Genomic DNA, 27,263 nt, shown 5'->3' on the forward strand with positions numbered 1-27,263 from the left:
AGTCATGGTATAAGGGAGTAAGTAAATGAGCCCTGCCGAAGACATTCACACATTGCTTTACTTGAAATATAGCAAAATACCTGCTAACAACAACTTTCCCCCTTTCCAGCCTTGGCTATATTAATGCCATCATACTAATGTATTCACCAAAATTTAAATAGTCATAAATGTATATCAGTGCTTGAAATATTAACCACAGACTCTAAGATGCCAGTAAAATAAGATGGGTGCCCAAAGTATGCCAGCATTTAGCAATTATTTAGAACTGCTTCCAAATCTGCCATCGTTGCTGTGCTGGTGCATACAGCGATGACAGTATACTGGAAAACCAGAAACACGGCATGAAACTTTTGTGAATTGGACTCGACGACCTTTTTTTTTTTGGCATTATAAAATTTTCAAGAGTTACCACTGGCATTCAGTGCATTGTGTAGAAAATAAAAATTGGGGCATGCATTTTATATTTCGCAAATCTTGGCTCGTGAAATTGGCAAAAGTTTAATGCACGCATACATTTCTGGTTTCACAGTATAATAAACTGAACATTTCTTCTAACCTGTATATCAACGCACTTGCCTGTATATATTCTGCCCCACCCTAGGAGCAAACCCACCGCTCCCAGCAGCCAGGGGGCGGTTGATGGGAGGGAGGAGGGGGCAAGTTCCCCCTCCATAAGCTCTGTATTCCGCCTGGCTTCCACTGCCAGCGAGGTGTAAGTTGTTTGCGTGTCGTAGAGGAACAAAACACTATGACTCTCTTCCACCTCACAATCACACGCCTCATCCAGAATTAACGCCCGCCTCCGTTTCCCCCCGCCCCTTTTCCTCCCCCGCCACAACATTGCTGACACCACTCACATGCATGTCTTTTATGAACCGTCACTTGTGTGCACTTTGATTGCATTTTTTCTTCCCCTTTTTCTTCAATATGCCGATTTAATTTTGCATCAAACTCGATTTTGTTTTGTTTGTTGACCAAAATATAAAAATCCATCATTGAGATACAAAGTGACTGATGATGTTTCCAAATTGCAATGCTGCTAAGAAGTCTATTCCTGCTTGTGGATATGATCTGATGAGACACATCAATGCACATTGTGCTTTTCCCTCGCAATTAATGAAGATTTCCTTGACACTAAAGAAACAAGTTTTGTTACCTACATCATGTTAAGGAACACATGATCAAAGTTTGGCATGCTATATTTTTGCTGTGTTTTCAAGTGCGTATGGGGTCTGAAAAGTTAATAAAAGTGTTAACTAATTACAGAGCATGATTTTTGACAGGGCTGATTAATCAGTCTTCATAAATTCTCTCATTGTGTATTATAGTTTTCTTGTTGTAAATCTCAGGAAATTATGCATTTGCTGCAAAGATATTTGAGTTTTCAAACTTTTCAATATTCTTTTTGTCCCTAGGATCAAGGATCCATAGAATTGTTGTGTTAACATCAAGTTGACTCTTAGATGATTATTTAGTTGCTAAAGATGTCACACAAATATATTAGGAATTTAATGGAAGTGTAACTTAGCACGCAAAGAACATTTGCGCAAAGAAGGATTTTTGTCTCAATGCAGTAACTGTATCATCAATCAAACATGTGAAATACACATACATCTCAGTTTTCACATCTCGCTCTGTCTCTTTGCCTGTGCTTGTAGGGAGGCTATATATGAGTCCCAATGCCAAAGATCATAAACTGCTATGAATTATTAAAATGCATATCCTCAGTGCAGATGTTCTTGTAGGCTCTATGAAAATCCTTCAGTTCATTGCAATTGATGCTGTGCATGCTCCATTTTTTGTCGCTGCTCTGCCATTCTTTTTAAAGGTTTGCTTGTGGTTGACCATGGTATACTAATATTTTTTTTTTTTTTCATTTTAATAATCATATTCATGCCGCCACTCTAATACCATTTTCATCTCATGCTTGCCTAACTTTTTTTTTCCATTCCATTCTGAGAAGATCCCAGGCGGATTCTGGTGAAATGTAAGTGTCGAGGCTTGTGTGTTTTTGATCATGAGTTAGTCTGTTTCAGTGATAGTTAGGTAGTCTAGAGCTCTTGTTGCATAGATGTAGGTTCAGCTCTAGGGTGTACGTAGCATGATAGTAGACTTTCTGTTTGTAGCCCGTGTCGGTTTCTGTCTTGTAGAGGGAAAGTGAAGTGCTGCCTTTAAGTCCTTGTGACCGACTTTCTGTCCATTTTGCTAGTAACTAGACAAAGTCTTTGACAGAAATCATCTCTGATAAAGCCAAAATATGTCATCCTGATTTCATTTCAAATAGTCTAAATCATAGTATTTGCTATTTTTGACTAAATATCATTGATTGTATAGAAAAGTTTGCCAAGTGTGTGTTTTAAGAATTAAATTTAAGAAATTTAATTTAAGAATTCTGAGAGAGGTTTGCTTGTAGAGGTAGCAATTCTTCCTTTGTAGTGCTGAGTAGCAGAGTTTTTTGTGTAGTGACGAAGAACAACTATGCATATAGAGACTGCATTGTTTTGTGGAGCCGTAGATTCAGACTTATATCCATTTTCATGCAGTGAGGGTCACTATTTAGAATTCACTAGTCATAGAGTAGATGGGGTTTTTCCTAGACTAATCTTGACCAGCAAATTTGTAGAATATACATTTTTATAGCTTTTGATGTTCCACTTGACTTTTTCAGTGATCAGTGTTTTGTAGCTTTATAATTATTTGTATGATGTGGGCACTATGGACATTTTAGGTGTCATGATTATCATACTGGAAGGGTATTAAATCTGATTGTGATGGAATTGCCAATTAGATAGCAGACTTGCAACCAGTTTTTCTTTTCTTCTGTTGTTTTTCTTCCAGGGAAAATATGGTTTGAATAGGATTTTTTCCCCCAAAAAAGATATTTTTTGTTTGTTTGATTTTATGGTTACACATTTTTGTAAGTGCCTTCTCATGTTTGATAATCTGGATAGAGAGGCAGTGATCCAGGTTGGCAACTACCACCATTAAACCATTGTAATAGTGTGCTGTATAGGTCTATGTAAATAATTTTTCACCTGAAGATATTCCACAACAAAGTTAAGGGTGATTTCATTGAAATAATGATTCATAATACCATCTGGATAGAGACTACCCTATTGTCCATTTACTCGGCATGGAATATATATATCGTCGCTGGGGCTGGCGACAAGACCTCGTATCTGAAATTTTGGTGAAAATGACTTTTTTGGATAAACGGTCAGATAATCACTTGAGTGATGTCCTAGTTGTCCAAATCTTAGCTGTCTTACCCCAAATATGAATCTACCAAGGCATGTCAAAGGAAAGATTCTCCCATTTGATATAGTGCTTTGGCTGCCATTTTTTTTTTTTTTTTTTTTTTTGCTCCTGAACATTTGACATTTTGTACAATCTGTAGATACGAGGTCTTGTCGCCCCAGTGACGATATGTATTATATCAGTCAATGTTGGTACTGCATATGTATCAAATGAAAGCTGAGACAAGCCATTGTTACTGTGAAATGTGCACTGTATGAAATGAAATCACTCCCATCTAGGGATTTCCTGGATTGCTCAGAAGCAACATACACTTATCTCTAATGATTCATTCAATGATGCACCCACACATACCAGCTGACACAACACACAGTTTTGCCACTTATCATTTTTATTGCACTTCTTTCTTTAAAAACGAGCACACAAACAAATGTGCAAATCTATTCATCTGTACTTTTTTTTTTAAACTGATGTAATGGAATGAAATAAGCCTATATTGTATGTTAAAGAAGGAATGGATAGGAAATATTTATTTGCTGTTTATTTTCTTAATTTTGTGTCATACCAAATGTGCAGTTGACTAGGATAAAGTTTTAAATGACCCAGAGAAGATTATAGAAATTAATGTGCAAAGCATATATTTTCTGAATGAAATAAGCAGATTCATTAAAGAAGGAATGGATAGGAAATATTTATTTGCCATTTATTATCTTTTTCTCATTATCTGCTTGTATTCATTTTGTGTGGTACCAAATGCCCAATTAAAGGATACAGTTTTAAATGACCCAGAGAAGATTATAAAAAGCAATGAGTTATTTTTAGCAGTGACAGTCTATCATCCTTTGCAAATTCTCTTTAAATTTTCTCCTTTGCATGAAGCAACACTTTTCTCCTTCATCTTTATCTCCTTCACATTTTAATTTCTGCTTGATTTGATACCAGTCAAATTGCTATATATTCATAATCTGAGCAATATAAATACGCATTTTAACATTTTGCATGCTTCTTGTTCCTGTACTTTACCCCCATCCCCAAATCCCAACCAACCCCCTTGACAAATTCCTCCAATCCACTTACCCTATCCCCATACCCTCTACCCCTCCCAATGCTTCATGGCAATGCATGCTGTCATGCAGCAAGTCTTTGGTGTCCAAATGGAAAGCTGCACCTGTGGGCCCTGTGGCTAGAGATAAAAAGTAAGTCCGCTTGAGTCCTGATCTGCGCTAGGCGATAAGATAACTCTTTCTCCTCCCAGAGTGTGTGTGATTTGCGTTATGGGCAGTTTTTGGGCATCACACCGGCCCGCTTTAAATACCAGGTACCGGTCATTACCTGAGATGGATTTGGGGTCTAAATCTCTTCTATCTCACGCTCATATCCTGATTCTAAAGCTGTGTTGTACCTACTTACAGTTTGTCCTGCTCATTGGATTCTAATGACTGTTTCAGATGTTTCCAGTGCACTCTCTTCTACCATTTATTAAAGCATTAGTTTCCCCAAGTCGCGTCAATGGAGCATTCCTCTATGCATGAGCTTGCCTGGAGTAGTGTTTGCCCAGCTAGCCCATCAGTGCCTGAGTTGCTTCCAGCTCATTGCTGTGTACGTCTCTGCACACACTGGAATTATGCATTGAGGCTAAACTCATAGTTTGTGTCCTTCACCCTTTAGATGAATCTAAAAAGAAGAAGAAGAAGAAAAAAAAAAAAGAAGTCTTGCCCTTAGAGATTTAGGTTATGCACGACTTTTTGAAGTTATATATTATTAGGATAAAATTGTTGATGTAATGGTGAGGACAGACTAACCAAAAAATAGACACTAGGGTATTGTGATAACACATTGAAAGCAAAGATGTGACTTTCCTATCTGTAGTGGCTGAAAAAGAAAAGGACTGATTTCCCAGTTGGTTATAAAATGAAAGTTACTACGATGTAGTGAGTTGTGGCCATGGGATGTGATATTTAGAACCTTATAATACAAGAAGTGGGAAAAAAATTGCAGGATTAAAAATTTGTATATTTATTTCCTGCTGGTATGAATGTGCGAGTGTATTAAAACTGTGCAGTAAAGTTTAATTTGACAGGTAAGTTGTTCCCATGTATTTACAATGTTTGTGCTGTGATTGAGAGGCTTGGAGAAAATAATGGACATTAACAAGACGTTCAGCTGCAACCTGAGCAAGACTCTTGTTTGATTTTGGTTTCAAGCTGTCTCCATGTTATACATGCCAACCCATGCGCACCACAAGTGACTTGTTTCATATTTGTGTGTATAATTTATGTGCTTGCTGCACAGGTAAGGTATGTTTCGTCATACTGCATCGCATTGGCAAATGCTGTGAAACATGGAAACCAAGATTTTTTTATTTAAAAAAAAAAAATTTGGGGGGGGTGAAATGTTTTCAAATCTCAAAGTTTCATGAAGATTGTTTCAAACTCGCCACATATTCACATATGGCTCACTTGTTCAATGTGTGTTGAAGTATGATCTGTCACGTGATGCTCAGAATATAATCGTGATGGACACATCTCACAAAAGTTAGTGTTTTTTGTGTCATTACACACTCTCTGAAAAACGCTCTGCCAGTTTATTGTTCACAAAGTGAAACATCCCTGCCTGAGAAATGAGAACAAGTCCGGTATCAGAGATGCAGTCCTCTCCAGTCACAGTTAAACTGCAGTAGACTACTGTAACTGTCTGTATTTTCTCACAATTAATTTTTCACGCTGAGCGGCTCTAAAACATATTCATGGGTTCTTGAAATTGCGCTGCACAATTGTCAACCCATTCAAAATGTGCAGAGAAACTTGTGAAGATACCTTTGTGGGTTTTAGAATTCGCGCTAGCCAAAAGTAGTGCGAAATGCACCAAAAATTAATCTACTGCTAAAATCTGTGCTTTGACAGTAAATCTTTCAAAGAAGGAAGCTGCAACAAGCTTAGATCAGACTGCAGTGATACATGATGTCTTTGATAGGAACTGAGGTTCATATAGGATTGCGCCTTCAGCACCATGGTCTTTAGTTCCATATTTACATAATATTGTATACAAGTACATATTTTGTAGTATATTGCATTGTACATTTTGCAAAGAATTTATATGAAATACCGGTATGTTGTATTGGTTCATGTAAAGTCCCAGCCAAGTTGTATGAATTCCACTTTGTGTGAAGTGAAGACTTTAATATTTTGTCCTAGATTAAGATATTGCGCGATGGAAACTTGGAGGTTTTTAACACAAAGAATTCAGAAGGTATTCTCAGACCTAATCAATACTTAATGGACTTGCTGCCAAACCCACAAAATTCAGCTTTTTTTTCCTTTTTTTTTAACTAGAATAGAGCAGTTTTTTTTTTCTTTTAAGTAACCAATAAGATGACAACCACAAAATGATTGAGTCCAAGCAAAGGTGAACACCACCTAATGATATATTGGTGATGTGTGAGATCAATCATCATCACCAAGGAGCTGGCCAACATGAAAATGGAATCACAGGATTTGAGAATTGATGGCACTAGAGTGCGACAGCATTGAGGCCATGTACCACAAGTAATGAATGGTTGTAGTAAAGATGATTCATACACTGACTTTTGAACTGCCATTCGTATAGGGCCCCCTTGCTGATGGACCTGGCCCGACTGTGTGCCGAGCACAACTTACCAGACCTCCTGGCGCGGACCCTGGACGCCATGAAGAACTTCCCCCTCAAGGTACAGTGGACATGCTTTCTGCGTTGTCTGCCGTTGGCCATGTTTGACACACGAATGTTCTTCCAAGCACACTTTCTTTTTTTTTTGCATCCACGGGGCAGTGCTTCTAAAGTTCACAAGAAAATTTGCCCCCTGGTCAAAGTTGAGGAAATCAGATATTCTTTGCTGATTGTGCTGGGTTGCTACTTTTCAAGATTTACAGAAGTGATGAAGTTGAGATATTGATATTCTAGAGACAGGAAGACTTCAGACGCAATGTTAGCATTGAAAATCGAACAGATTTATTACAAATTATAGAGTAGATCATATAATCTTCACTAATAAAAAAAAAAATGTTTTATACTCTTGATTGTACATTGATCAACTTGATTTTACATGGACTAATATTCTAGCTAGCCGAGCATACTTGCACTACGTGTTCAACTACTGTACATGCATTCATATTTTGTGCCATTTATGTGGTAAAAACTATTTTTTGATGGAGGCATTCTTTATAGGGGAAGATTTGGATCATTATCTTTTCGTGGCACTTTTTCATAACAAAACAAAAAAACTGGTCATTCCTAGTTGCTGTATTCCAGATTTCCTGGTATGAACGATATTGTTTCAAGAGACTTAAATACTTGTGGCTACATGTTGGTTTTTGCAGGAATGCCATTTTATAGAGAAGAACACATGTCAACTGTTTGATTGATTTCAGGACAAAGGGACGTTTTTTGAGATGGAGTTCCTGCAGTGTGAACTGATGGTGAGAAACCTCCTGGACAAGCAGGAAGTCTACAGCAAGAACACCGTGGAGGTAAAGACAGCTTGAGAGCCTTGGCAGGACACACCGGAGTTTATTTCTCCCACTAGATTCATATGCATTTTATATTGAAGCTAAATTGCATTGACAAACAAAAGGATCCTTCAAAAAGAAGCTGTTTAAACATTCACCGCATGCTGCTATGAAGTAACACTGGCAATCTGGTTGTATACTTATGTGACATCTTTGGCAGTGAGATGATCATCTAAAGGGTCTTGGTGAAGTTAACAACCATTTTAGGGATCCATATCCAAGGGACAGCTAAAAGGCATTGAAAGTTTGAAAAAGCTGAAATCCTTTGCACTAAATCCAGCAAGTTCATAATTTCTTGAGATGCAGCTGTAAGAGAACTACAGTGTATACCACACTCTTATCAAGGACACATTTTTGTTGACATACAGGCACCTTCATGGAATTAAAGTGGTACATTGGTGTTCATGGCTTTGATAATAAGATTTGGAAAACCTGGTATCAATTAACTATTATCAAAGTTTTAAAATTAATTGCTTCATGAAGCAGACATGTATGAATATAATTTTTGCAAAGTAGAGATTGAACAATCGATTTTATATGGTGTTTTAAAGCAGGAAATAAAAAATAAATGAGTAAACAAACTAGCAGTATAGATATACATTTACTTTAAGTTCATTGCTGTTTCCTTTTTATTACAATACTTGCTTGTGGTATATTCCGTAGGTGCGTCTGCATGCCATAGATCGTCTGAGCGAAGCCGTCATGAACGCGGTGCGCCATGGCGACCCCAACGTGATCCAGGCGGGCTGTGTGACCCTCTGGAATCTCTGCCTGCCCCTGCTGCAGACCAACTTGAGGAGCCAAGTCCGCAAGCCCCTCACTCTGGTTGCCGAATCTTTGGAGAACATTGACAGGTGGGGGCTAAATGAGTAGACTAGTTCTGGTGCCTGGCTGAGAGATCATGTGACTATACAACCGCCCTCACAGACTTGACAGTTCTTGTATAGATATACAACATATGAATATGATCTGTGAATGTGGCATGGTTTTATATGTCTGAATGCTCTTATATTTATACATCGTATGGATGTACAACAAATATTTTTGCCTTAATGTCCACATATCTATGCTTAATAGGGTAGGCGGGGCCTATTCGCTCGTTATGGGTAAGCGCAAACCATACTGATGAATGTACCACAAAGTATAACGTCGTTGGGGTGACAAGACCGTGTATCTCAAATTTTGGTGAAAATGACTTTTTTGCATTAGTGGTCAAATAATCGGTTAAGTGATATCCTGTCCACATCCCAGCTGTCTTACCCCAAAAATGAAGCCACCACGGCATGTCAAAGGAACGGCTATCCCATTCAGTATAGTGCTTTGGCCGCCATGTTTTTTGGCTCTCCTGAACATTTGACATCTTTGAGATACGAGGTCTTGTCGCCCCAGCGACGATAAGACAATTCACAAAGCACGCGCAAAGTATGTATTGTGCAAGGGAGGGACACATAGGCCTACATATCCACGAGCTTCCCATCAAACATGACAGTGCACGAGGTCTGACGCTGCCATACGATTAACATATGAAGATGTTGTGTCTGAATGCTCTCATATGAGTATGAGATATGATGGGATGCATGGATATACAATACCTCAGTGTGTCTGAGAGCGGCCTGTAATGCCTGTTTGCATGACATGGTTTTCTTTGTGAGATTGGACAGAAAACATGGCTACCTATTCTCGAAATATTCATTCCATGCCATTTTTTTTCAAAACATTTACATGAGTGGTGACAATGTCAGCAGTGGCAATGTCAGCAGTGAGGAAGGGAGGTTTGCGGGACACCATTACCATGTACAGTGTAGTTCTCGAAACGACTGTTGGTTGGCGAAAGAAGAAGCTAGAGGGAGTGGAGTGGAGGAGGGAAGCGACGTAGGGAGAGTGTAAGGAAGGCAAACAGTGACAGTCAATTGGCAGCGGTGAGCTGGAAGTTGGGTTGCACTTATGGAGACAGGAGAATAGGAGACAGGGACAGCCGTAAGGAAGAATAGAGTGAAAATCAAGTAAAAGGTTTGGATGTTGGTGGGAGGATATTTATGAACCAAATAGGAGGGAGGATGGGGGAAGGAGAAGGTTGGAAGAAAATCATGAAGGTAAGAGAGAGAAATGGAAAAAAGAAAAGAAAAGAGAAGGTCATCATTGTTGTTTCCCATGATGTTTTGAATTCAAAGAACAGACACCTTCTGAGAATGGCAAATGTTATGATGGTTTGAATATTAGAGTTGCTTTGCTTCATCACTCTACAGCCTGTTGATTCTGCTGCGATGTCAGCTGCACACAGAGCTGGCCAAGTGTGAGGAGGATGTGGAGCAGATTCAGGTGGCCATGGAACACCTCAGGAAGGTGAGATCCAAGAGGAGCAAGGGCTCTGTTTATGTCTATGACTGTGTTTATCTGTCATTGGTTCTAGGGCAATGGACAATTACCCAGACCCTTCCCCTGACCCTTACCCTAATCCTAATCCTGAACCTACTCCTAACCCTAACCCTAATCCAAACTCTAAACCTAACCCCAAGCCTAATCTTTACCCTAACCTTATCACTAACCAATATCTAGCAAAGGGGTAATTGTCCTTTGGGGGTAATTGCCCTGGTACGCTGTTATTTGTCCGTGTATCTGTGTCTGTCCCCTTGTGTATATGTGTACGTTTTTTTCTTGTGTCTGTGTGTTTGCATCTTATTGTGTGTCTGTGTCTCTCTCCTGTTTGCCATCTGTGTGTTTATATGATTATGTGACAGAATTACCTAGGGATGTCCTGAAGACATATGAGGGGTACACAAGACATATGAGGGGTACACAGGAGAACTCACAATATGTGAATCAAATATGAATGCAAGTAAAAAATAAAAAACATCACGAAACAAATAGTGCTTCTTCATATTTGTTGTCAAAACTGGAAAAATGGGGCCCCAGTTTGGAATGAGACTTGCGACTATTTCCAGTGACAGTTGAGATTCATGAAGGAGATTTTGTCATCAAAAAACTTTACTTTGAGCTGCCCTGCTCATACGACTACACTTCTCATCTATAGCTAAGTGTCGTATTTCCACTCCCGAGTGATAAAGCATTTCTTACTGGTAGTAATTTCACTGATGCCCAGATAAGTTGGCATCTGCAGAGTTTCATGTTACTTGAAGGTAATGAGCAGCATTAGTATTATCTGAAACGGTCATTCTGGTGGCTATTACTGATCCTACATCACAACTCCATCTCATTCCTTCCTCCTTCCAAGGCCCTGAGCCTGGATGACGGGGGTCAGTACCGTGAGCGTCTGGAGACGGCTCTCCACAGGCTGGACCTCAGGGCGGAGCTCTACAAACTCCCCGAGAGACTGGAGGACCAAGCAGCTATGATCATTGAACAGGTGCGCGTTGCATTGGAGGACAAAACTTGTGTTTGACAACTATGATCTGTATGCCAGGCAGCAGTATAAAATATGACACGTTGCAGGCGGTGCATTTGATACGAGCTTTGAAATGAATGTAACAGTGGTTCAAAGTTTTGGCAAACTTGACCAGAAAAACTTGCAAAAGGTCCTGCTATGCTTGTATTTTTTTTAAAGTAATCTTTATTTCTAGTTCCATATAACACAAATTAAATTTAAGTAATCACTTGGAATGTGTTAACAAAATAAACAGAGCAATTATGCAAAATATCTTTATGAGTGTTAAAATCATTACAATAAAAATAGCACCCAAAATGTGCGTTAATCATCTGTTGTGGCAATATGTAAAATGTAAGACTGGTGCTGCCATCAACTTTTGACAAATTTCTTCACTTCTTTGAAAGATAAGTCACTACTTACATTGTACTTATAAGTTATCTCAAAGAAATTCTTCCTATTTTACTCTGCTAGAGCTTTACTTGTCATTCTGTTTATATATTTCCCATTTCAAAAGTTTGTCACTTGCCACAGCTGTGAGCATGAATTGTACCTTAGATCTGAGCTTCTCAACCTTTTTTTAACCAAAAACCCACTCTGCCTCCTATAATTTTTTTTTTTCAAGGCTCAGTTAGATTGAAAACGAATCTTTTCTATTCAATTTTTGGAAGACATCGCGGCCCACTGTGAGAGCTTTATGGTTGAGAAGCATTGCCTTAGGTGATGAAGACATGCCATAGAATAGTATCCGTGTCACTTTCTTGGTATGTCATCTTTTCAGGCAAGAACCAGCTCCGACTCAGGGACTGTCCTGATGAAGCGGTCACTGCTGGTCAAGGCTGGCCAGGCTCTGTCCCCAGATGCCTTCATGCTGGTCCTGGAGAGTGAGAGGGAACCCAAAGGTTGGTGTGGAAGCCCCAGACACTCAATCTCATGCTGGGACAGTGTTGGGGGGGGGGGGGAGATTCATGAAATGGGATGATGCCCCAAACACTTTATAACCTCTTCTGATGTCGTACTGAGATCGTAGCATACTAGTAAAGTTCTCCTGAATTTGCTTTGCAAATCCTTTGACAGCATCCTCTTTCACAAAAATTTATAGAGTAGGTCTCAGAATCTTTGAATCTGATTGGCTGATTTCCATATAAAAGTTTTTTTTTTTGTTTTTTTTTTGTTTTTTTAATACTAAAGAATTGTCCACATAGTTTACATTATTTAGCCATGTATCACTGAGATTTTTATTGTAGAATTTATCCAGTCCCTTTGTGCATTAACCATATGTCAGTGAATTATTTCCATTATTTTTTTGTCCACCATTGTGTCAGTCAAATTCTTCTGATTAGTTTTTACACTGGATGTATAACCCAATATTGCTAGACATGAAGGTGGGAAAATATAGTTGTGATTGTACGTACATCTTTAGTTTGTTAATGTGCCCATTCTAAAGAACAAATGATGCACGGGCATTTTTCTTGACTCAGTGGTATTGGATGCACTCGTCAGTATTGGAAATGGTCTAAAGCACAAACATATGCTTCACCTTGTGGGTTTCAGACACTCCACATTTAACTTGTGCCTCCAGTTCTTATCAAGCTCAGGAACCATTAGTACAAAAAACAACAACACATGAGATAGTTTCTAAAAGATCTTGTTGATTTCTCTTTCTAGGTATAAGAGCTCATAGATGTGAAAAGAATCCACAGGCAGAGATATGGTCTCAGTTGACATTGTCATTTCTATGACTCGATTTAGGGAATTAACAGAACAAAACCAAACAAAATGGGCATCTCATCAGTAGCCATCAATTGAAAAGCCTTTGCCAGTAATACTGGATCGTGTTGCCTTCCTTTAATTCCTCTTACAGCTGGAGGCCGTGGGGCTGACTCCATCATCGCTCAGCTGGGGGCCAAGGCCCGGAACTACAAGAAGAGCACCAAGAAGGCCAACGGTCACATCAAGAGGATTGCCAGCGAGAATGAGAGGGAGAGGTAAGCTCCTGGGGATGCCATTGCCACTCGTATTGGGAGGCAATCACAGCAGTCAGGCTTTCCTCGTCTGCTGTGTTACATTTTTATGCCTCCGCCACGAAGTGGTGCCGGAGGCATTATGTTTTCGGGTTGTCCGTCCGTCCGTCCTTCCGTCCGTCCGTAATGAATTTTGTGGACAAGGTAACTATCGAAACCTGTTGAGGTATCCTAATGAAACTTGGCATGTATGTGTATTAGGGGGTGAAGTTGTGCCTATCAACTTTTGGGTGCACATGCTCAAGGTCAAAGGTCAAAAGGTCAAGGTCAAATACATAAAATTTCACTATTTCCACCATATCTATTGAATGCCTGAAGATATTTTCTTGAAACTTAGCGTATACATGTATTACCCAATTAAGATTCTCTGGTGAAAGTTTGGGTCATGAGGTCAAAGGTCAAAGGTCAAAAGTTCAGGGTCAAATACATAAAATTTCACTATTTCCACCATATCTATTGAATGCCTGAAGATATTTTCTTGAAACTTAGTGTATACATGTATTACCCAATTAAGATTCTCTGGTGAAAGTTTGGGTCATGAGGTCAAAGGTCAAAGGTCAAAAGGTCAAGTAAAAATATTAAAACTTCTTTTTTTTCTCTGTACCTTGGAAAATTGTTCAAGGTATCGTCATGGAACATAGTATATACATGTACTGACTGGAAGTGATTATCTAGAGAATGTAGGGTTCATGGGGTCAAAGGTCAGGGGTCAAAGGTCAAGTGCAAGACTTCAAAATTTTACTATTACCCTCATATTTATGCAATGCCAGCAAGGTTATTTTTTTACACTTGGTGTATGCGTGTGTAACCTAATAGAAATTCTCTGGAAAGTTTTTTTTTTCTCTTTTTGCCTCAAAGGTCAAAAGGTCAAAGATCAAGTGAAAGTGCTGAACTAACTTTTTCCTCCATATCTCGGAAGTGGCTCAAGTTACCTTGAAACTTAGTACATATTATGCATGTTCTACCTGAAAGTAATTATCTTATGAATTTTAGGGTCAAGGGCCAGATGAAAATGGTAACAATTTACTATTCAATTCAGAAATTGCACTTTTTCTCCACACTTGTACCTTGAAAATTACTCAATGCCTAAATGTATGAATGGGTCAAAGTCAAGTTAAAGTCCTTAAATCCCTAGATACATGCTCTCCTATTCATCCAATTAAACCTACGTCAAGGAAGGTGAACATTCAACACATTTGTGACAAACTTGTCATTCCAATATTTTGCCAATTTTGTGAAAATGTAATCACACAGTGTCCACATGTACTATCTAGACCTATTGGGAAAATCATGCATTATGGCGGAGGCATACCAGTCGCCAAAGCGACATTTCTAGTTTTTTTCTAATTAACCTCCACCCATAGTACTTACACGTATGCTTTGTTTGCCACTCATTAATTCTCTTTAAGGGAAATTCCATCATGATATTATGTTGCTGTGTATGAAAACAGAATAATCAGAGAAGTAAATCAGTGAAAAATTGTGAACTTTTTATTATATATGATGATACTTGTCAAGTGTATAACATCCAAAGTCCAAAATCATAGCTATTGTTGAGTATCTCTGCGTCACTGTTTTCAAAGGGCTGTAAAGGTGTCCTAGACTCCTCCCACAGACCAGGAATCAAAATATCCTTGATAACATTGATGACATCTGTCACATGATATGATATTATCGAGTCATTTTTTTTTTTAGAGAGCATTACTATTGTTGTTCACCCCTGTGCTGTGATCTCTGAAGGGCTCGTCTGTGGGGCGACCTGGCCAAGACTGCCCGCAAGCAGGAGGTGTGGGACATCTGTCGCGTGGCTTCCCGCTTCTGCCTCCTGTATGACGACGATCGCTGGAGCAAGCCCGCGTCCCCCACCCGACCGGAAACGAGACAGGACAAGTGAGTTCTTGTTTACCCTTTGTGTGCCTTGAGTGCCGATTGGCACAGAAAAACTGTACAGCATAGTGCACACTGTCCAAAGTCCTAGCAGTGAAAGGTTAAGGATTTACTCTGCATAGTTGAGAGGAAAGAAAAATTGCAAATATAATACCCCTTTCAAGTCTACTCCACTCATTGGAGGCCAGTGCATCACCTGTTGATTCAAAGGAGAGAATGATGATCTTTTGCAGTGATTGCCTTTTGCAAGTACCTCTCAGACCAAAAAGGCCACACCGCACACTGAAAATCACAAGCTAAAAACATAACTGCCCTACGTCAGCTTGTTCTGTGTACACAGTGATGTCAAAGCACATATAGTGGGTAGTGTTTCACAGCAAGTTTAGAGGTGGGGGTCTATCAAGTCACAAAAAAAAAAAACCCTCATTGATTCACAAGTTGAATAATTAGGATCCGAGTATCCTTGGATGGAGATAGGGATAACATCTCAAGTTTTCATTGATGTTTTACATCTATTTCAGTAGAAGATACTTGTAGAGACTTTGTGGTTCAAAAAGGAGACTCAGTGGTGCACCCAGAAGAAGGTTCTCCGGTCTGGTAGAGGTAAAAGTTAACAAATTCATGTAATCAAATGGCAACACACCAGTCAATCCAGAAGATACAATTGCATGCATTTAGTGCGGACTGACAGACATCTATTCTCAATTTTGACAGAGGCTGAGCGGTAAACCATGTATGTATTGTTATATTGTTCCTGAATCCATGCAGTGCTTCGTATTACCAGTTGAGTTCTCTCCCTAATCCTTCCAGTGCCAGTGTCGCGAGCGACCACCATCCTACTGCCGAGACGCCCACTGGACGGAAGAAGTCCAGCATGGCAATGGTCGCCGAGCCGACGATGGGACTGTCCGACAAGGATCTCGTCCGCATGCTAGCCGAAGTCCACTTCCTGAACTCTGAGGTCAGTCAGATGAAGCTCACATATTTTTGGCCCCACTCTCATCTGTCTTTTTTACATACCATCCTAAGTCTGTCAGTATTTGTTTGTTTGTTTTCTTTTTTTATGCTGCAACTTTCATTAGATAGTCCATGCATCTATTGACACAATGTTGTGTGTCATTGAGTGTATCTTAACCCAACTTGGGCCAGATATCCCATAGGTGGCTCAAACCCCCACAGAGCTAGGCCACATACAGGATATCCCGCAGTAGAAAAAGCGGCAATGCAACCATTTGTTGGAATTATGTGGAATGCTATCATCGCTGAATGAATTGAATGCCAGTGACTTATTTTTATATACAAAGACAATTTTCTCCTCTTTAAACTGATACATACATTAGCTTGCCCATGTTTGATTTTCATTTGTCGACAAAGTGTAGTTGATTTAAGAGCTACCGTTTTGAATGCATTCATGTGGAAAAGTGGTTGCCTTCCTGTAGGTATTTGTACATACACTTGCACAGGCCTGATTTGGGTTGAGTTGGAATCATATATCTAATGATATAAGATTTGTCAAGATTAGATTGAACGTCTGTGAATTCCTTAATCTGTCATCCAGGCCTTGATCCACCTGCTGCGTTCGGAGGGCGTGGAGATGTACAACAAGCCTATCCCACCGGTGGACAAGAGGAAGCACCCCAAGGGCTACGTGGCCAAGAAGCCAGAGGAGGACCCGGATTGGCTGGACTACTGGTGAGTCATCCATCATTTTCCACCACCACCACCCCCTGTTTGCCTCCCAACTGAAATGACCCATTTTCAATTCCCAAGTCTAGCTGAGCAATGTTGTGTGTAATCATGCCATCCCCTCTAGTAAGAGGCAAAATACTCTGTCCCTTGCATAGGCCATAAAATCGGAGGTCCTGTGTATGAGAGAGTCACAGCTCATACACGTAGAAAAAGATCCCGCTTCATTCATTCATCCCAAAGAGCAGGGTGCTCAACCCAGCAAAGTGGTCCCGCCTTGCATCCAAGTGGACGTCATGAAAGACCAGCTAGTGCAGCTGATATGGGCTTTCTAGCCATCTTCTCGGCTGCAAAATGAAACCAACAAAAGCACTCAAAAAAAAAAAAATGTTTCCCTCACTCAACCTCTTCTCTCAGACTTGGCACTTGGCACTCAAAGACAGAAAATTGCCTACAAAATACCAGGGATTTATTTGGCAGTGCATGGTACCAAGTTTTCAGCAGGAGTTGGTGTGGAGAGAGACCCCAAGAGAGAAGAAGAGTGCCTCACAGGAGCCTTATCCACAGACATACTGTACAGTGTAGCATTGCTTTTTGAGATTATATAAAATTCAAGATGTTAGATATGATGACACGACATTTGTTCCTGCGATAATTGCCCCCGTCTTATTTTCTCCAAGGACTTAGGTTTAGGGTAAGGGTTAGGGTTGTGGTAGGTTTTTAGGTTTAGTTTGATGTAAGGATTAGGATTTTTTGCAGGTAGAATTTATGTTGAGCTTAGTGTGCAAATATTTCATAAGAGCAATTGTCACAAGAGCAGCAAATGTCATGGAACCTTTAGATATAGGGAGACTGATTGACAGGGAGATGAAATAGAAATGATGCAGGTTGAAGGGAAATGAAGTTATGTGATGTACAGTGTAGCATTTTAATTGTACTGACATTCTGCCAAGGTGTACATAAACGTAGTACAGTGGCACTTGAGTAGCAGGTCAAAGAGATTTGACTTACAGCAGATGTTTTACACTTTAGAGAAATACTAGTGACATGAGAAGTCAAAGATATCACATCAATTTATGGTCTGTCGCCGTACACTGAGGTTTTTAGTCAGTACCCAATAAGAGTGTCCTTTGCAACGTATTACTGTAAACAGTGATGTTTTCATGTGATTAATTTTTCGCGTTGAGCGGCTCAAAAACATATTCATGGGTCCTTGAATTCGCACTGCGAAATTGTCAACCCATTCATTATGTGCAGAGAAAATTGTGAAGATATTTTCATGGGTTTTAGAATTCGCGCTAGCAAGAAGTACATGTAGTATGAAATGCACGAAAATTATTGTACCACAAAAATTTCTGTGTTTACAGTATATACTTTGATAGAAAAGAAGGCAAAAAAACCCCCACACAATAACCTGATAGTAGAGTCTTCAGTTAGGGTAATTTATGTAGAATCTCGTACAGTGCTCAAAGGACATTCAGGAAATAAAAAAATATATGGCTCTAAAAATATGTATATATCATTTAAAGCGACTTCATCAAGGATTTGGCCGAGTCAGCCACTGGGGGTTTCCTGCGGGCCGCCGAGCTCGGGGTGACTCTGGGCGAATCCTGGATAGTGTGCAGCGCCGCGGCGTACCTGTGGAACTACACCAACCACATGATGACTGATAACAGACATCGTGAGCTCATCGCTCCCTTCACCTCCCTCCTTCAGGCCCTGAAGCAGGTTGGGCACTCCAGGTAAGTAACATAGGCTAACAGAGAAATGTGTCCCTGCACAAAACGTTATAATTATGTAGTTTGTAAGATATCACTGCAGAAAGTAGAGTACATACAATGGATTGCAAAATGTGCAATCTGGATATTTTTCTTCCCATAGATTCTATGGATGTACATGTAGAAGAAAATTATCATTTTAAAATGTGGATAATCTACACGTTGCAAATCTGTACTTTTTCTTAATGTAAAAAATAGGAACATTTGGACCAAGTGCACATAAGAATTAAATTGCTAGATTAAGTGCTCATTCTAGCTTTGTATATCCACGATTTCTGTAAAACCAGAAACGTTTGCGGCATGACATTTTCGCAAATTGCCGCTGTCATTCAGTGTATGTGTAAAAACAACTTTCCTATACATTTTACTTTCCTGAAACTTGGCTTCTCTCGAAGTTCACAAAGGTTTCATGCAGATGAAAATTTCTTGTTTTACAGTGTCATGTGATATTGAATTGAAGTGTAATACTTTTACAAGGGCGGCATCATTATGTGTGAGGAACTTGAAACAGATCATGTATAGATCAAGTAATGTGTATAAAATGATTTGCAACATTTCCTCCATGAACAGTGAGACAGTGCTGCTAGTTAACCTGTGCAACGCCTTGGCCCTGGGCCTCATCATCCCCTGGATCCCGTTGGGGGACCCCGAGCCAGAGAATCAGGCCCCTTCGGCCCCGAGGGGTAAGGGGGCCAAGGATCCGGACCCCTCCCCTAGGAAGGCCAAGTCCGTGGCCAGCCACACCAGCGGCAAGAGCAAGCTGGTCCTGACGGTGGACCCAGAGGGAGGCAATGACATCAAACAAGCCCTAGAGGTGAGTCACTTCTTCTAAGGGTGCGTTCGAGTGCTCTATTAAAGCGAACTGTACCATACTGTACCAGAGGAGCGTTGGAACACTCCTCAAAGTGTACCATACCCAACTGAACTAAGCCAAAGGTGGGCTACCTCCCAATGTGCGCCAAAAGTGGTCTGAAAGCATACCAAAAGTTTGTGCGTAGAGAATGCTTGTAACACGCACATATGTCATAATGTGAAGAGTTCATTCTCTTTGTTTGGGACATCTGTGAGTAGTTTAAGCATGTCAGGTGAATGACCCTGTTGCTACAAAATGTGTGACCCCCTCTAAAAATAACTCATGAGGTGCGCTTTCTCTACAGAGCGCTCGAATGCTCCAAATCTGCTACAGTTTGGTATGGTTCGCTTTGGTTCACTTTTGAGCGCTTCAACGCACCCTGAGACTCTTAGTTTGCTACCCCTCCCCCCCCCCCCTTGCCTGATTTGATATGTCATGCCTGATCTGTCTTTGAGGTTTTAGAAAATGAATATGAAAATGAACATGATGTAACTAGAGCATAGTGGTGTAGTGGACACAGCTCTAGATGCTTAAAATGAGAGGCTCTGCAGGAGTTTGAATTCCAGCTGGTGCAAATGTAACTGGAGTTGTTTTACTGTTGACCCAGGCATTAATAAAAAGGAATTCATGACCTGTCGGCGTAGTTTTGGTTTGACATAAATCTCAAGTGAAATCAGAGGTAGATATAGAACTACTACTGTGATGGGTTATACTTCATTCATTTATTATTTCTTTTTTTTTTTGCTGGAGATCATCATGTCAAGCATTCTCTTGTACTCTTTTTGACTCCATCTAGGTTTGTGACTACGCCCTGGAGGTGACCAACGGGTCCCGGCCCCTGGACCTGGTCCCCATAGCCATCCGCCACCCTCTACTCATCACCTGGGTCAGGGTTAAACAGCTCAGCAGCAGTCAGATCCACAAGAGTCTCGGATGTGAGGATGAGGTATGTAGACCACCGCCTTTGCAGCGACAGTGTCTCCCATCACTTGCTTTTCTTTTGGAGAATCATATCTTTTGCAGATGGAGGTGTTTTTTAGTATTTTTTTGTTTGTTTTTTGTTTTGATCAAAGCTAAAAATGAAAGCAATGAACATCTAATGGGGAATTTACCCAACATTTAAATGTGGATTCTGTAAATACAGAAGTATTAGTAGAGCACATCAGTAAAGGGTCAAAATTTCTGATTTTTGAAAGTTTTGGTGAAATCTATGTGCTGCATTATTGGTACTCTTGTTGTCCAGAGATGACGGCTCATGGGTTTAATAAAAACTTCTAAATGTCATAAACTTTTGAACGGAATGTCCAAGTTTCCTCAAACTCACTTTAATGTGTGCTACTAATACTTCTACATTCACTGCATCAACATGAATATTTAAGATTGATTTTCATGAAACTACATGTATATAAACAAATTGTGGCACATGATGACAGAGCTATGCCCTTTTCACCCTCAGTAATTAATCAGCTATTTGACATTTTACCAGCACCTCAAAGTGTCCTCTTGGTCTGGCAACATCACAGCCGCCTTTCCTGTCATTCACTGTGTCAACAAAATACCGGTGCCCAAACAGCATCTAACCTATAATTAAAGTTCAAGAGTAATTCATTTGGATAATCCTGTGTCAATAGTTATCTGCATAACCAATTAAATTAAGCAAATTCTTGATGTTCCTAGTGTGTTCAAACCAGGAATCATTGTCATGTCAAAAGTTGTCATGTTTCTTGTTATGACTAAAAGTTTTGTCTTCTTATTACATATAAAAAGATTTTTTTTTTTTATTTGACAGTTTGTGATGTAACAATGCTTGCATTTCAAAAGAAGAACTGTTCCACTGATGGTTTTCACATGTGCCTCTGCTTTGCAGAACAACATGGATGGACAGCGACCTTTGACCCGATGCATGATTGCCCTGGAGATGTTGACGCTGAATGGGAACGGTATCATGGACTTCAAGGACGCTCCATCTCTCAATGATGTAAGGCCTGCCTGTCGTAGTTTCATTCATTGCAGTACATATGCTAAAAGAACGTATTTTATGAAAATCGTAATCATTTCACTTTTGACCAACAAATGACATTGCAGCAGAATTTCCTATTCTGTTTTTGTTCCTGCATGTTTTAATCATCAGATTGACAAGTCACAGACTGTAGATATTAAATCAAGTTTCTGTTAGATTGAATGTAAGTTAGTATTTATCTCACTCTATCTCTGCACCCCTCCATCCCAACATCATTCTCTCTCATCTTTCTTCCTCTTCTCTTCATCTTCTTCCCGTTATCCCTACCTCCATTCTCTCTCTCTTTCTCTCTGCCTCTATATTTGAAAAGAGATTATGTCTCGGCCAATCATTTAAGCTGAATGTGAGTTTTGTTGTAGTATTTCATTTTGATGTGTATATTCCTGTCATTTTCCTTGAGTTCTTGCAATTTTTTTTTTGCAACTGATTGACAAAGTGCCCTACATCGACGTAAATGAGCACTGAATTGATCAGTGTTTTAGTAGTAGCTATGGCAAAAGAAATCTTGCAAATTCATTTTCATCTGGATATCAGACTCTAGCTTCTTCTTCTTCTTCTTCAACTGGTCAAGGATTACTCCAAGAAAGTGTCCTTTCTCTGTTGTGATGATGACTTTGACTACTGTATGTGTTTCTTGATTCCCTTTCACTCTTTCTCTGACCAGCTGAGTAACATGGTGGAGCAGTGCCAGTGGCCTGACCCATCGGTGGAGCTGCAGGTGTGGTCCCGCCTGACATACCTGGCCTACAAGGCCAGGAACCACTCCCTGGTGATGCGGTGTGCCAGCAAAGCCACGGCCTTCGAGGAAGTCCCCATCAGACACAGAAAACTGGACGAGTAAGTCGAATCTTGCATTCAGATTTTTTTTATTTATTCATCTTTTTTTTACTAAATGTTACTGATATTCCTATATTCCAGCCATGTGTTGACAAGTGAAGCATTGGCTAGTGTTGATTTGCCTTGTATTCTTTGAAACAGCTCTTAACTTCATAGGTCATGTAGTACTTCTTGCATCACTAAGTGTAAAGTAGTACAAATCAGCACTAAGTCAAGACTGCTTCACCACATGCATTAGCTTTTCCTCCTCTTGTCTGACATTCTACTTTGCCACTTTTTATGGAATCACTTTGAACAATTATTTAGAGACTGGTTGCAAGAAAACACCACCCAGAAAGGTTGGAAAAGATGTGTCTAACTGATGTCATGTGTTGAAACACTCACTCGATCAGTTGACACCTTGTGTCACATTATATAAACAGAAAAGCACCAGTAAGTATTGTTGGAAAAGAAAGCTTAGCTCAGAGTGATTACTGTTTGTGTTACATGAATTATGTCTGCAGTACAACCTCATCCCAGCAATTCAAAAGCATTCTAGCACTGTCATAATGTATAATGAGACTGTACGTCCTTGATTTGGAGTAGTGATGACTGAAGTTGATGGGTTCTTGTCTCAGCTAGAGTAACAGTATTCCTCTTCCCACCCGAACTCGTCTCCAACCCCCCCCCCCCCCCCCCCCCTAGACACAAGCTGATGGTGTGGTACGAGATGCTGAGCTACGCTTCCTGTGTACTGGGACAGAGTCACGTCAGGAGCATGGAGGGAAACAATGCTGTCCGGAGGGCTGCGATGGAGGCTTTCCTTCACAGTGCAAGGTGTGTCAAAAACTCATCATGAAAGGACATCTCATGCCATCATGCTTAATACTGTGCAGCAGCCAGTTCTTAGTTGACTCATCTATGTGTACACATTAGTACAAATGACCTTTCTTTCTGTTTTGTTAGTTGGTTATGCACTTCACTCGTCTTCAAAGGGACATGACACATAAGCTTGCCCGATGTATCGTTTTATAGAATTCATCACTCATGTTCTAACAAAGATTGAACTTGCGGAGACCAGGTGACCAAAATGGTCCATCAATTAACACTTTGGAGGCAATCATTCCATCATTTGGCATTGGATGTATTATCTTTCTGTGTTAGTATTGCCAAATACCAGGCTTTCTTTCGGGTGGATGTGGATGGCAATCACCAGATAACCAAGGATTACATGAATAATCATTGTATTACAGATGCTTATCTCAGTGAATTTACGGGCCGACATGCATTGTGCCTGTTGGTACAAATGACCTTTTCCTGCCCATTCATAGAGTAGAACTCTGATATGGTCTATTGCATCCACAACAGGGATGGCAACAACACATTATAGGAAAAGAAAAATGAGAAGGAGTTGGGGTTCTCGACCTCATGAATGTGACATCAAGAGTTGTTTCAACTTTTTACGCTTTTACGTCAAATAATTTGTTGCGGCAAAAAGTTTGTTAAGGTTAATCAGTGGAATAGAGTGTAAGCAGGGAAAGGTAATTTTTACAGGGGTGTCTTTTTAAAATTCTGTCTTTAAGTGATGAACTCAGTGTACATGTGCATATTCCTGAAGCATATTCACCAAAGAAGCATGAATTGCATGTTGCAGGTATGGGCGCAAGGCCAACAACTATGACCTGGTAATCACAGCCGCTCGTCGCTACTGGAACGCCTGCCTGATGTTGATCTCGGAGCCGATGGAACGCCAGCTGCTGAAGGAACCGCTGACCGCCATCCTGGAATGCATCAATGCAACGTACAAGAAGGACACCAAAGTGGTTAGTCATTGCTGTGAATGGTGATGGTGTTGCAAATTGAGTTCAAAGTAATAATGATGGAGATGATAATGTGTGGAGGATGATGGTGATGATGGTGATGATGGTGATGATGATGAAGATGATGGTGATGATGATGATGGTGATGATGATGATAATGGTGATAATGAGGGTGATGATTATATAATGAAGATGATGTTGGCGGTGATGATGACGATGATGGTGATGGTGGTGATGATGGTGGCAGTGTTGATGATAATTATAAAAGTAAGGATGAGGAATGCGCTGATGATTATTAAGTAAGGATGCTACTGATTCCAAGGTGATAAATGTAATGGTGATGGTAATGAAAACATTTGTGTTGATAATACATTGAGGACGATGATGATGATGATGAAGATGATGATGATGATGATGATAATGATGATAATTATAGTAAGCCTTTTTTTTTTCATACTTTAGGGTAAGGCCTAGCATCGTCGAGCATTAAAGCATTATGGCTCACCACACCATTTGATGTTGTAAGCTATCTATGCTTATGACTGATCATTCGAGTTGATATGTCAGTCTGCCACATGATATGGGCAAAATTCAAGTCCCAGCAGAAAGTGAAAGCAACTTTTGAAGATCAATTGGTAGCTTGTCTAATTCTTTCTCACTAAGTACATTTTGCGTGATTGGTATGGGTTTATCACAAGGCATAGGTGCACTGTATCTAGCCAATCACAGTTGTGATAAAATTGTGTTTTTTGTTTTATTGCCTATGCCCAGAAATCAGAAGATGATGAGGGGACTGAGGACGGGACCGTGACCCCACGCACTGTGACCTCCATAGCGACCTCTCAACCTCAGCCAGTGGTTGACATCCTGTCTGACCCTGAGGATGACCTGACCCTGAGAGCCGCCATCTACGGAGTCTTGTTCCAGGCCTATGCAGACCAGGTAATGGATTCACTGTGGCAAATTGTATGTGTGCTCTACAGTGATAAGTGTTGACATTTGTTGTTGTTCTTGACAAAAACCCCATTGATGTGCCCCATAATCAGGTTAAGGCCCATTAATGTGGGAAAACATGAGTGGGCCAATTAAATTGATCTTCCTTTGTCGCCCACCAGGGTACATTCGAAAACTATGAATAGTGCCCATCAGTGAATATGTGCGTCAAAGCGCACGCTCAACGGTAACGGTCGACCCTAGTTGAGATTCTTCCGCTGTGTGTGCTTACATAGAGATCAGTTATATAGCTGTACACTGTTTGTTACAGAGATTCTTGAATATGTCCATGAATGTCTTTGTTCTTCTACAGGGAGAGTGGGAGGCTGCTCTGGCCGCCATGGACAAGGCTGTGAATGACATGCCTCGCACCAGACACAGACTGTGAGTAACTACCAGTCATTGACCCTCACTGTGCTTTCTTTGCCAATTAGCACAGACATCTGGCATAGAAATGGTCAAAGGGGTCTTTGAATTTCTTTTGTTGATATTTGTTCTCCTACTGTGATGATACCAGTGAAATGTGGCGGAGCTAAGGCATATTAATCTTAGGTAAGGATTGTAATTAATGTGTCTCTTTGTACAATGGGTTCAGATAAATCTTCCAAATTTTGCTGCGTAAGAATTTAACATCTTTAAGATATCATATGTAATAGTCTTGTATTCTTATTATTGTGATAATGATGATGATTATAGTTGTGAATATTGTTATTATTGTCATTGTTTTTCATGTCAATTGCATTTGTTTACTATTATTATTGTATTTGTTATTTCAGCTGTCTGTTTGTCCTGTCAGCCTTCATCACATGTCACAATCAAACCACAAGCATTTCCCATGCATAATGTCAGTGACATTGTGCTTCCTATGCGATTTATCGAAACACTATGGATATGTAATACGTGTTCCTCTCTTCACAGTCTGATTTTCAAGCACCGGCTGATGGTGAAGGCACAACTTGGGAGAGACATCCATGTCGACATCGCCAAGTTTAGGGTGAGTGCAAATTGTTTCCCTGCCGGACATGGCTATCAATGACTCGCCTGTCACCGTGATAGCTGGCCTGACAGCGATTTCCTCCTACTCAGTCAAAATCTTTACATTTCTAATCTTCAATTTGTCAGTTTAGTCCAAATCTGTTCTTCATACATCAACTTGTACAATGGGTCCGAATGCCTAAATTTTGAATGCAGTCACCTCCTCCCCTCTTTAGTCAGTGGTATTTGCATGGTATGAGTTTTTTTGACTTATTATCATGGTATATTTCATTCAGGTCTTTGCGCGATATGGACCTGACCCATTTTAGTCGAACATATTTTGTTTTTGTTTTTGTGTTTTTCATTGTTATTTTGTGTGCATTTTGGGGGAATTATTTGTGCTTGTTTGTTTGGTCATTTTTTTTTCCCAAGATTAATCTATTAGTGCCAATGATATAGTTTAGCTGCCAGAGATGTTTGTTACTCAAGTGTGTATATTTCATTGTGTTCCTTGTTATAAATTCTCAGTCTCACAATGAATTTTGTGAGTTCCTAACTCTGAAGTGTGAACTGAAACATTCAGAGAATCTGTGAAATGCCCCTTCTCCCTTGCCCCTTCTCCCTTGCCCCTCCAACCCCACATGTGTGCCTGACTACGTTTATGTTTGTACGTTCCTTCTGTAGGATGAGAGTGAGGACTATGTCGCCCTCATGTGGTACAAAGTGGCCAAGTGTTCCAAGGACCAGTTTGAGCAGCTCACAGCCTACCAGAATGCTGTAGAGGCATTGCGGGTAAGAATTTCTAGTTTTACACATGCCACCTGTCACTCTAATATTCATCAAAGTCAATGATTTTCAACATTTTTGAGAAGTCTATGTCTATCCAGTTATCATTCGGGACTTGATGCTCTGCCAATAAGATAATTCCAGTGACGAATCAAATCATTGTGAACAGTCACATAATCGAGAAGGGGGCTGTTTCAAGGGTGCTACGAGTAATTGTTCAATCTGTATTGTTCTCATCCAGACATTATGTGCTGGATTTCACTCAATATTCCATCACCTACATACCCCTTCATGTCAATGGGTTTGTTTGATTAATTTTCCCCATTAGTATATTTTCCATTCACTCTCATTGTTACGCATTTGCTATTATCATGATTAAACTTGATTTCTGTAGAACACTGTCTAATGTTGTCATCTTGTTAGGATAAGTACACATGTCAATTA

General features: G+C 40.1%; 1 protein-coding gene across 1 annotated transcript in view; it reads left to right on the forward strand.

Moving 5' to 3' along the window:
* Positions 1–27,263, forward strand: part of LOC140241376 (cilia- and flagella-associated protein 46-like) — a 94,473-nt gene that overhangs the window by 18,581 nt on the left and 48,629 nt on the right. Inside the window, exons 8-30 of the mRNA XM_072321106.1 lie at positions 602–712; positions 4,392–4,451; positions 6,862–6,961; positions 7,662–7,760; positions 8,463–8,653; positions 10,046–10,142; positions 11,032–11,163; positions 11,963–12,083; positions 13,046–13,169; positions 14,946–15,095; positions 15,903–16,053; positions 16,651–16,784; positions 18,308–18,520; positions 19,127–19,370; positions 20,206–20,355; positions 21,277–21,387; positions 22,094–22,266; positions 22,951–23,082; positions 23,900–24,068; positions 24,837–25,007; positions 25,372–25,442; positions 25,977–26,052; positions 26,718–26,825. Coding sequence (XP_072177207.1) covers positions 602–712; positions 4,392–4,451; positions 6,862–6,961; positions 7,662–7,760; positions 8,463–8,653; positions 10,046–10,142; positions 11,032–11,163; positions 11,963–12,083; positions 13,046–13,169; positions 14,946–15,095; positions 15,903–16,053; positions 16,651–16,784; positions 18,308–18,520; positions 19,127–19,370; positions 20,206–20,355; positions 21,277–21,387; positions 22,094–22,266; positions 22,951–23,082; positions 23,900–24,068; positions 24,837–25,007; positions 25,372–25,442; positions 25,977–26,052; positions 26,718–26,825 — 3,088 coding nt within the window. The remainder of the gene's footprint in view (positions 1–601; positions 713–4,391; positions 4,452–6,861; positions 6,962–7,661; positions 7,761–8,462; positions 8,654–10,045; positions 10,143–11,031; positions 11,164–11,962; positions 12,084–13,045; positions 13,170–14,945; positions 15,096–15,902; positions 16,054–16,650; positions 16,785–18,307; positions 18,521–19,126; positions 19,371–20,205; positions 20,356–21,276; positions 21,388–22,093; positions 22,267–22,950; positions 23,083–23,899; positions 24,069–24,836; positions 25,008–25,371; positions 25,443–25,976; positions 26,053–26,717; positions 26,826–27,263) is intronic.

This window comes from Diadema setosum, chromosome 18 (assembly GCF_964275005.1).
Source record: "Diadema setosum chromosome 18, eeDiaSeto1, whole genome shotgun sequence".
Taxonomy (NCBI): Eukaryota; Metazoa; Echinodermata; class Echinoidea; order Diadematoida; family Diadematidae; genus Diadema; species Diadema setosum.